Source organism: Camelus dromedarius, chromosome 20 (genome assembly GCF_036321535.1).
Source record: "Camelus dromedarius isolate mCamDro1 chromosome 20, mCamDro1.pat, whole genome shotgun sequence".
NCBI lineage: Eukaryota > Metazoa > Chordata > Mammalia > Artiodactyla > Camelidae > Camelus > Camelus dromedarius.
This window is the reverse complement of record NC_087455.1, coordinates 27,754,550-27,766,887: the sequence shown is the minus strand read 5'-3', so window position 1 is coordinate 27,766,887 and position 12,338 is coordinate 27,754,550. Positions and strand designations below refer to the sequence as shown.

The window sequence follows — 12,338 nt, the reverse complement described above, 5'->3', positions numbered from 1 at the left end:
AGTATGCAACTCAGGGCTAGAATGTGTATTAAATATGTGTGTGTGCATCTCTATGTGTGTGTAGACATTTAGAAAACAGCGCTCACAATTTTGAAAATGACTAGGTAAAATTTAGGAAGGATGAAGAGTAACTTGGTTATTTTGCTCCTCTACCGCCCGTGGCTAAATAGTGGTTTATCATTATGTAACAGTTCCCATCTGCATTGACACAGACACTGTCATACTTGTACATGACTTTAAAAGAAAATAAAAAGAATCACTTTATTTCTATAGACAATTTCCTTTGTAAATTTATTAAATAGTCATATTGTAAAATCCAATCATAATATGGTTCATATTAAAAATCTATTTTTTTTTCTTTCTTGGTTTTAATCCTTAGCAGCTTGGTATGTTAAACACAGAGTTTTAAGTAAGATAGACTTTGATTCATATTACATCTCTTTCACTTACCAGTGGTGTGAACTTAAAGCAAGTTTTTAAACCTTGTTTAAGCCTTGGTATCCTTATCTGTGAAAGCTGAATAATAAGACCAAACTAGTAGTTTTTTTCTGAGAATTGAGATAACATATGACATAGTTCTTAACACACAGTAAGCACTTCTAATTTGTTTTTATCTGCCCATTTAAGAGTTTGTAAAGGTTAAATGGATGTAAACGAAAATCCTTTTTAAACTATGATAGTATACATATATTAGTTATTGTTATGGATTTTCAGTAATAAGTGTTATTTATGTAAAGGCATATTTAACAGCCTCTAGTAGATAGTTGGTCAAGGGTCTACAAAATAAATGTCTAAGATATTTAAAGCTATTAAATCAATAAGAAGTTGTAAATATTTATCTTTTATTTAGTTATCATCAAACACATGGGCAATTTGGCAGCATAACCTTGCTTTTGACCTAACAGCATGACTATTATAATTATTATTATTACAATGAAGCCATTGAAGAGAACTTCTGTATTATTGTTGTAAAACAGTCCTTTGTCTCTTGCCTTTGTAGATTTTAATTGAATTAGAAACAGCACTATTAGATGATGAGCCACATTGGTACAAACTTCAGACCCATGATGTTTCTTCATTGCCACTCCCCCACCCTTCTCCATACATGTCACGACGACAGCTCCACGGAGAGAGCCCGACACGGAGGTTGCAAAGTAAGTTCCCAGTAAAATTTATCATACATTTATTGAATTATCTTGGATGGTGTATATGACATAGAATTTGAAGATACCACTACAAGTATTAACAGGCATCTGTTAGTATTTGAATAGCTATTATTGAAGCTTTAAAATTGCTTGATACACTAAACTGTGTGCTTGTAGTATTCACTCATCATAGTATAACCAAAATGAAGCAGTTAGCTCTTAGAATCTTAAATATAGGAATCAGACAGCTAATACAGTAGAATTTGGTCATATAGCTGTAGATATCTGAAATTACGGTTTCCACTTTCTTTAAGTCAAGAATTTTGTGAATATGTAGCATAGTGGTTAAACCCATGACCATGAATATTACTGAGACAAATCCGACTTTAAATTTTAATTCTCTCACTTAAGAGTTCTATGACTTGAGATAGGTCATCTCTCTGTTTCACTCTCCTCATTTAGAAAGTGGAAATAATAATACTTACATTATAGGATGGTTCTAAGAGTTAATCTCAGGAATATAAACTGTTGTTGTTGTTGTTAACATCATCATCAGTGTTTGCATTTTACCCTGAATTATGCATAGTCCAAACTACAAACTAGATCAATCCAGAGAATCTTGAGGGAAACTCAGAAATGTTTTCCACACTGAAAAGTGGCATTGATCATTCGTTTGTTGTTCCTACAACTTTTTCCTGATGAATCTGTTATTGAAAGGTGAAGTGGGTACTTTTTGCTTTGGACCCAGTATTCATGGGATAGTTTTAACTTCGTGGAGCCATTATGTGTCAAGTTTAGCAACATTTTTGTTGAGTAATGGAGAACTGATTGACCTTAACGAAATTTCAGAAATGTAAATTTATAAGATTGAATGCCATGTTATCATGGCATCAATCATGAAAAGTATACCTGGCCACATAACAAATGACTCTTGTCTAAATGGATCACACCCTTCTGCTGAATAGAGGGCTAAGTTACGCATCAGAAGGCTGTTTGTCGAATAGAGAATTAGAGCAAAGCCTTGGTCTTAAGGAATAGTTAGGCACAGGAAAGCCTAGAGAATTATCTTCACTCCTTTTTAAAAAATGATCTCTCTATTGACTGATTTTTTATTTTATTAGATACAGTCTCTTACACATGGAGGGCATCTAGTTTTTCAGCTTCCCCACAGAGTAAACACCCACCCACCCTTATCTGCAGTTGCCAGTACAACAGCCTTTGTCGTAATTACACTACCGTGAACTTTCTGTGGAGTAAATTAGAGTGGCTGCTCTCTCTGGCCACTGTAATCTACTCAATACATTCTCTAATTACAGTACAGGATACTGGGTTACTACATGAAGGTTCCTAGTATAATTCATTTTCTATTAATTTTTAATAGTTTGTTTATTCAAGTAAAGCTACTAATGTTAGCTACTTTCTTAAAGGATTGACCTCTTCTCTGTTTACTTCTGTTGTTACTGCAATAAGGAGTGGGTTAGATTACTCTCAATATCTGAAACTCTTAAATCTGTGATTTGCATTATTTTTTCCTCCCTAGCTAAGAAGAGTACATGTGAAGAACAATGAGAATAGAGTACTTTCTAGGTAGCTGTATAAATCATGGATTTTCATGCAGTTAATTTAGTTTAATCAATTTTGCAGCTTTTATATTTTCCATTCTCTTCTGTTACTTAATCATTAATAATATTAAATTTACCCAGGGGAAATATAATAGCTCCATGTTGTACTGTGTGAGTCTAGTCACTAACTACCAATTAACCTCTAATAAAATTACAGTGTTCAAATATATGACTAAATTTGGTGTTTTAACCTAAAATGTTACCACAATTTATTAGCAATGTATAGGCCTAAAGATAGGTAAAAACATGTACACATGCATAAAAGACTAGGAAGTAACACTCAGGAATAATCAGAAAGTTCAAGACATTACCATTGACTAAGTATATGTTGCTCGTCAATGATAGGTTCAAGTTAGGGTATTAGCAAAGTATGTGTATTAATGATTTTAGAGTTTTATTGATGACAAGAACCTTTTTTGGGGGTTTTCTCCATGGAGAAGTAAATATTGCATTTATTTATAAGTATGTTTAAATTGTCAAAGATCATGATGATTAACATGATGCAACATATATGTATGAATAGTTAGCCATCAAAAATGTGTGATATTAAATATTCTTATTTATTCCCTACAGCCACATAATATAATAAGATGTTTTGGTAATTCAATCTCTGAGGCTTATGAATAGCATTCTGAGGCTATGAACTAATTAACTGTACATGGACATTTACTGATACATAAAATGAGTAAATGATAATGTTAGGATTCTGTTCTTTCCACTGATGATTTCCTGTTTTAAATTTGTAGATTCAAATGATTCAAAGCAGTACTTCATTAAACAGATATAAGTAACATCATTTATTAATGTATAAAAACCATTCTAAAAATAATTGTTTCATGTATCTGTGGTTAGTTAAATACTCTGAAAAAATCTTTTTGAGATGGAGTCCAGACAACTTTGATTACTATAACCTTTGAATGATTTCCCAAATTAAGACACTGGTAGAAGTATTTGAAATAGATGTCCTCTTATACCACTATTCCTGCACATGGCAAAATAAGGAGGCTGTATGTATAAAAAATCTATAGCAATGATTACATGCTCATTGCTCAAAAGTCTGAAAGAAATTAAGCTATGTGAATTCAAGATTTTAGTGAGGAAGTATCAACATTTCCTACAACATTTTTTCTTCAGGCTGCTCTTGCCCAGTCCCTTCATAGACATTGCTGTTTTGATATCACCAAAGGAAGTAGTGCAATGGGAAAAGCAGTGCATATTTCAAAGAGTGATTGATTAAGCATTTTTGAAAATGTGTCAGCAAGACTGAAGCTATGAATTCAAATAATTAAAATGCATCAATCGAGAAGTGAGGTTGCTTTTTTAGATGGCAAAATATCTCACATATTCACTTAATTTAATTTTTGATTCATTGATGAGAAACTATTCATTACTTTCCCAGAATATAAAGAGATTGTTTTGGGAAGTATATTTTAATATTTACACTTTTATTGTTATATTCTTATCTGTTATTCAGTTAAAGTTTTACAGTATCTCAAGGTAAAACTCTTCCTTTTCATATTTATTTATTCCTTGATATCTGTTAACAGTTCTTGTCATAATTTGAACCATAAAGATCCAGTCAGAGTTCTCTTTAATTTGATGCTACATTTTTTTCTCTCACATCATCCAGACTTATCTCAAACAAATATTAATTCTTAGTGAAGTATAATATTATCACCCCTTTCACTTTTTAAAATAGAAAACATTATATCTACAATACTTTAATTCAGCCCCATGACCACAAGTCTTCAAAGAAAAGTGAATGGAAACAAATCATGAGACAAAACTAAAATGATGCTGTTGAAAGGTATATGATAAAAGAGACATGATTTCATAATTATAGTTTCTCAGGATTTAAACTGTTTTCTATAATGTGGAGATTTGGAGCTAATATTTCTTCCAATTCTTTGCACTGTTGTGTTACCCATCTCCTTCTTGGATGGCAGTTACATGTATAAAGACCTCTTGACATTTTTCCACAGGTTACTGAGTCTGTTTTTTTTTTTGTTTGTTTGTTTGTTTTTTTCTCTTTTCTTCAGTTTTGATTATTTTTATTCACCTGTCTTCCAGTTGACTGATACTTTTCCTCTACAGTGTCCAATTTTCTGCAAAAACCATACTATGAATTGTCTTATTAAATATATAGTGGTTTTCATTTTAAGCTTTACATGTAGTTTTCTTAGAAGTTTCTGTGTCTTACCTGAAATTCCCCTTGCTTTATTATATGTGTGTATGTGTATATAAATATGTGTAGGTATATGTAAATACATTAAATAATTTATAGGATTATACATACACCTATATGTGGTTATAAATATTTATGTCTGCATACGTAGTATCTATTTATAATATAATAATATATATTTATACTCATATATAAGCCTATAAATTCTTTAATATATCTATTATATTTACTTATTTCATTTATTTATTTAATTGAAGTATAGTCATTTACAACGCATCAATTTCTGGTAAACAGCATAATGTCCCAGTTATGCATATATATATATATGTGTGTATATATATATAGCATATATATATACACACACACACACATATGCTTGTTTTCAGATTCTTTTTCATTAAAGTTTATTTCAAGATATTGAATATAGTTCCCTGTGCTATACAGAAGAAATTTATTTTTTATCTATTTATATAGAGTGGTTAACATTCACAAATCTCAAAGTTTCTAATTCCATCTTAAGTCTCCTGTGGGCTTACTAATATTTCTCTCTTTTCCTTTGATTATGGATCACCTTCTGTGTATTTATCTACTAATGTTCTTGTGTACTGGACATTGTGTTTAACACATTATAGAGACTCCGGATTTTGAAGAATATTGCATTTCATTTTAGCAGACAGTGAAATTACTGAAGGATCACCCAAAACCAATGGAAGACGTGTTAGGTTGTTTTTATTTTGGTTCCCTTTTGGTTCTTTTCATAGTTCTAAGATACAGTTCTTAGTTTAGTTTGTGGTTGCTTTGTGTAAGGTTTGAACTATAAACAAAGTTCAAGATATTGCTTAAAACCTATGATATAATGGGACTCAAACTCCAGACTGTATCCTGAACATCAGGAGCCTGCTAAAGTCTCCTTGCTGCTCTTTTAGCCTTTCAGCTGTGGCTTTCTGCTTGGTTTCTTGCTTTTCTCTCTGCATTTTACAATTCAGGCAAGGATTTGAGGGACTGTTGAGTGTAAATTTTGGGTTTCCTCCTTCTCTGGCTCCCTCCTTTCCAGGATTTCCCCCTGTGAGAGCTGCTTTCACAACTCTGAATTCTGACTTTTGAATTCTGACCTCTGACCTTGTAAGACTGAAGTTTTTGTTTTTTGAGTGTAATTCCTCTGCAGTGAATCAAATTGGGATGACCCTTAGGGGAAAACTGGTTGGTTTAATAGGTATTTTTCTTATTTCCAGGGTCATATTACCAATTTCCACCTTCATTTGCTCTCTGGTGTCTTTAAACAGTTTTTTTGTTGTTGTTGTTAAAATTTTTTCCCAGAAATTAGAATTATTAAAAGCAGGAGAGTTAGCCCAATATAAGCTACTCTGCCATTCTCAGAGGCTGAACTCTACATTTTAAAGTAAACTTTTTAGTGAAGTATAGAATTCACACAGAAATGTATGTAAATCCTAGATATACTGCCGGGTAAATTTTGATGAAGCACCACACTGTGTTACTAGCACCCACATCAAGAAATAAAATATCACTAGCATCCTACCAGCCTCTCTGTTGCTCTCTTCCAGTAATTACTTCCCCTGTCAAGTAACAACCGTGCTGGCTTCAAAAACCATAGAATACTTTTGCTTGTTTTTAACTTCATAAAAGTGGAATACTTACACATATATGAATTTTATAGAAATGAGATTACACAATATTACGCTTTAACATCTGGCTTTTTTTCTTACCACTAGTTGTGAGAGTCATCAATATTGTTGCATATAACTGTAGTTTATTTTCATTGCTACATAATAGTTTTTTTCTATAAATATACACCAATATATCCAATTTTTAGATTGGTTATGAAAGCTATTTGTCTTAAGTGAATTCTTATGCCTTGGTCAGAGGTAATAACTTGACAATGGAGTTGCTTATCTTGGCTTTAAAGTCTGATTTAAACTATATACAAGTTTTGACAGTGTTATTTATTAGTAGCCTTCTAAGAAGGTTCTGATGTATATGTGTTTAGCCAAAATCACTAGCTTCGGGAATCAAATTATTTCCTTAAATAAGAAAATCTACAATTGATAACTTGCTTTCAGATTTCAGTTATTCCTAGGAGTGCTTATATGAACATTCTTGTACATGCCTTTTGGTAATCATATGTGTTCATTTTTGCTATGGACATACCTAGTAATAGACGGGGAAATAGTCTATACATACATTCACTTGCAGTAGGTACTGTTAAATAGTTTCTCAAAACTGTACAGATTTTTACTTCCTACAGCAGTGACTGAGAGTTTGAGTTTCTCTACATACTTACTTCATTTTTGGTATTTTTGGTGCTTTTTACCCACCCATTCAAGTGGGTGTGCATTATTATCTCATTGTGGCTTTAATTTATGTTTTTCTAATAACCTTTTCTTAGGTTAATTGACCATTTAGATACCTATTTTATAGAGCCTAGTCAAATTTCCTGCCCATTTTTCTTTCAAATTCTTTCTTTTATTATTGATTTATAAATGTTTTGTTTTCTAAATTACACGTTTGAATTATTTATTGGATATATGTATTCCAACTGTATTCCACTCTGTGGCTTGCCTTTCCACTCTTTGATGGGATCTTTTGAGCAACAAAAATTTGAAATGTTAATGTATTTTAACTTTCAATTTTTTCTTCAGGAGTAGTGCTTTTTTCAGTGTGACTTATATTTAAAAAATCTTTTCTTCAAGATCATAGTGATACATTCCTATGTTTTCTTCTAGAATAGTGCTTTGCTCTTCTCATTAAATCTACAGTTTATCTGGAATTAATTTTTTACATTATGTAAGGTAGAGATCAAAACTCATTCTTAATCCTATACGTATTCACTTGATCCAGCACATTTGAAAAGGCCACATACATGTGGTTAAATTTCTGATCTCTATTCCTTTCAGTTAGGCACTTCTTCTATTCTTGTGCTAATACCAAATTATCTTGATTACTATAGCTATAAAATAATTGTGATATCTGGTATTATAATTAACCCAGCTTTGTTCTTCATCTTCAAGATTGTTGATACTATTTTTAACCTTTTGCACTAACAAATAGATTGAGTATCAAATGATCTTTTTCCACTAATACCCTTTTCAGATTTTGATGCAAATTACACTGATCAGTTTGGGGAGAAGTGAAATCTCTTCATGGGGTGGGGAGAATTCCACTGTGTGAATCTGATATTTTTCTGAATGATACTTCAATGGGTTTTAGAGTAGAGGTTTTGTTTATTAGATCTGTAACTAGGAATTTGATTTCACTGATGCTGGTATACATAAATAAAATTTATTATTCTTTTTAAATGAATCCTAATAACTTTTCCTTACATTATTTTGAATTTTGATTTAACAACATGTGTCATTTATGAATAATGACAATTTTTTGTCTTTTAAAATTGTTGTACTTTTCTTTTTCTTACTTAATACTTTGACAAAATTCTACAATAAAATACCGAGTGGAAGTGATATTTTTGAGTAGAAGTTGGCATCCATGTTCAGTTTCCCATTCCTTGGGAAAAGCTTTAAATATTTCCCCATTATATTTGATATTTGCTGTAAGATTTTAATGAGATTCAAGAAGGTCTATGTTTCTTCCTAGTTTGATGAAATTTTAAAATCATGAATGGATGTTGAGTTGTATCAGTTTTTTGTTCTGTACACATGGATTTAACCATATGATATTTCTCTTTTATTCTACTAATGTGGTAAATTGTATTGATTTTAAATGTTAAAATTATCTTACATTCCTTTAATAAACTCAGCTATCATGATGCATTATCATTTTAACTATCTCTGGATTCAGTTTGTTAAATGTGTAGAATTTTTGCATCTATATTCATGAGAGAAAGAAAGAATGTCTTTTTTTGTTTTTGTAACGTTTTTATTTGCTTTTGTTATTAGTGTTTTGCTGGCTTCATAAAAAGTGTTAGGAAATGTTTCTCTTTTTCTATTTGATGTTTTTTATTTTCCCTTTTTGTGATATCTTTGTCAAGCTTGATTTCAGTGTTTTTCTGGCCTCATAAAATGTGTTTGGAAGTATACCCTCATTTTCTGTTGTTTGAAAGAATATGTACATTATTGGTATTCCTTTTTCTGTACGTGTATAGAACTGTTCACATTTGTGTCATCAGGGTTGGCAGTTCCTCTGTGTGTAGGTTTTGAATTACAATTTCTGTTTCTCTACTAGATTTAGAACTATTCCAAATTTATTTCTTGCATCAGTTTTGTTAAATTGGATTTTTCTTGGAATTTGAACATGTCTCCTAATTTAAAAATATTTGTATCAAATTGTTCATAATAGCATCTTTTATTTATTTAATGTTTTTTGAATGTGTAGTGATGTTGTCTTTTCCTTGATTTGGGTAATTTGTTCCTTCTCTTTTTTTGTTTTTGGTCAGACTTGCTAATGAGCTATCAATTTTACTAGTCTTTCAAACAGTAAACATTTTTTTTTTGTTTACTTTCTAGGCTGTATGTTTGCTTTTCTTTTCCATTAATTTTTCCCCTTATTCTTATTGTTTCTCTCCTTTACATTCCTTAAGTTTATTTTGTTTGTTTCTCCTCATTTGTTCAGAAGAATATGTAGATAATTTTTAATGTGGCATGATAATATTGTTGTACTTCCATTTACCTGTGGATTATTTAGGTATATATTGTTAGATTTCCAAACTCTAGGGATTTTCTAGGTTTTTTTTTAATATTGACATCTAGCATAATTACCCTCTTGTCGGAGTATATTTTCTGAATAATTTGGAATCTTTAAAATTAGTTGTTTTTTGGGGAGGGTGTAGCTCAGTGGTAGAGTGCATGGTCTTCTGGTCTTAATCCCTGGTACCTCCATTAAATAAATAAATGAGCCTAATTATCTCCCCTGCCCACCCCCAACCAAAAAAATTAGTTGTTTACTTTGTGGTGCTGCATGTAATCAGTTTTGTTAGATGTTCTTGGAAGGAATATTTAATTTGTCATAGTTTGGTACATGCTCTACATTTGTCAAGTTTATCAGGTTTATTAGTTTTGTTGTTCAAATTTTCTGATTTTTCATCTGATTATTCCATCAGTTACTGAGAGAGGTATGTTAAAATCTCCATCTGTGATTGTGGACTTCTCTCCTTTTAATTTTGTCACTGTTTGCTTTATATATTTTGAAGTTATGTTATTAGGTGCTAAATCTAAAACTGTTATATTTTTCCTAAGAGACTGATAATTTTGTCATTACATAGTGTCTTTTTATCTAGGAATGTTTTTTCCTAAGACCTGCTTTGTCTGATGTTACTATTGCTGCATCTGCTTTTTTATATTGTTAATGTTTTTGTATGGTATATATTTCTCAATCTTTTTATTTTCCACCTCTCTGTGTCCTTATATTTAAGATTTGTCTTTTAAAAACAATGTAAATTTGCTCTTAAATCCATTCTGACAAGATTTATCTTTTAATGGGATAATTTATACACTTACATTTAATGTAATTTCTTGTAAATTTTGCTTAATATTTGACTCATTATTTATTTTTGGTTTTCTTTTTTTCTCCCTTTCTTCCTTTCTTTTGAAATCTACAGTATTTTAATTGCATCAACAGATAATTAGTTACCTGTTATATTTATGATACTTGATATTGTGATTGATCCAAAGATACATTATACTTAGGTAGCAAGCAAAACTCTTAGTCACAAATTTGTATGTGAAGTACACTTTTTTAAAAAAAATTCTACTTAATCTGACTCTTAGGTACCTATGTTCCTAGTCAAATATCTGTCATTATTATTTTTTCCTTACCTACTCCCAGGTCTCAACAGGGGTTCTAAAATGGGGCAACATTCAGGAAAGACCCACTAATTTTCACTCCTTATTGAGCTTCACTGACGTGTCCCAGTGCACAATGGTTACTCACGTGCCAAATTTCTGTGTGTAACAATTATTTCTTACATTTCATAGTATGTTATATGGCCCCATAGTGTAAAATAGAATTGATAACCATTAGTATGCAGGGCAGGCCTTATTAATTTTTGATTTTATGTACTTTTTCTTACTAATTTGTGCTTCTCTCTTAGCCTATAATTGTTTCATTTAATCAAAATTTCTACTAACATTTATAATTTGAATTTTTACTAATTCAGATATGATATGTCTTCCCTATTATTTTATTCTGAATTAGTATGGCCTTTTAAAGTTTTAAATGAAAATGTTAAAGTACAGTCTGTAATGCAAAGCAGAAATTAGATTTTAATATCACTTTTGCATATAAAGATTTTATTTAATTTTTTTGACATGTTAACATTTTTTTTTCCAGATAAAGGCTTATGTTCATATAATTCAGGTAAATTTTAGCATGCACAGTGTTTACTGCATGTATTCATATGCACAGTTTAATTGGTTTGTTGTTTTGTGCTTTGTCTGGCTACTGTGCATACGTCAAACTGCTAAACAAAGTGTCACTAACTTATTTTTTCTACCTATAGAGCTTTTCCAGTATCTCCATGTTGACATTTTTCTTATTTTGGTATTAAAAACCATTTGTTAAAATATAGTGATTAATGATCTCAGTGTGTCTAATCTTGTCTCCTTTGGTATAGTATTATTTCATCAATAAAGTGTTTTAGTATGTATTGTATTATCACATGCAGTGTTTCAGAACTTTTGAATTTATATGGATACAATTCTTAATTTTTTGACTTATGGAGGGATAGTGTTAAAAATTCTAAGTGTGTTGAATTAAATAATTAAAACTGCCATGTTTGCTGTAGTTTCCATCAATTTACCATTTTGTCATCTCTTCCAAGGAAAACTAAATAGATTCAGTTTTATTTCTCCAATGTATTATGATCTTTAAATTCACACATGCCAGGGGTATATGTCAAGATATTTAAACTGATTTTGAGTTTTTTAACTCACTGGACTTTCCTTGGTTTTAACAATGTTAGTAAGGACAATATTTTAAAATACATTTCTTCTAATGAACTTTTACGTTTTAAAAAATTACCTTCTTGAATAAAATTAGAAAGAAATTATTAAAAAATCTCAGGACTAGCACGGTGAAGTTTCACCCCCACTGAGGAAGGCTTCCACAGCCATGGTGGAGTAAAAGGGACTGGACTTTCCTTCCTACTTTAAACAACAATGAAAATGGACAAATTTATGAAACAGTTGTTTGAATAACACTGGATATCAGGCAGCTAAGGACAGTAATTACTAAGAGAAGGGAAACAAATGAGTTGAACACTAAAATTGCCTTTGCCTACCCCTCTTTAAGAGGCTTTCCTGCATACAGCATAGGGGGGAGAAACTCAAATGGAACCTACGGACTTCCCTAACACGGAATTAGGGATATGGAGCTGAATTCAGGAAGACTGAAAGCTAGAGTTCACAGAATGGACTA

General features: G+C 31.0%; 1 protein-coding gene across 29 annotated transcripts in view; it reads left to right on the top strand.

Annotated features, from left to right (window-relative positions):
* RIMS2 (regulating synaptic membrane exocytosis 2) overlaps positions 1-12,338 on the top strand; it is a 511,671-nt gene that overhangs the window by 271,874 nt on the left and 227,459 nt on the right. For all 29 annotated transcript variants that reach the window (XM_064476913.1, XM_031439443.2, XM_031439470.2 and 26 more), the window contains one exon: positions 1,001-1,154. In XM_064476913.1, the coding sequence (XP_064332983.1) occupies positions 1,001-1,154 (154 nt within the window). The remainder of the gene's footprint in view (positions 1-1,000; positions 1,155-12,338) is intronic.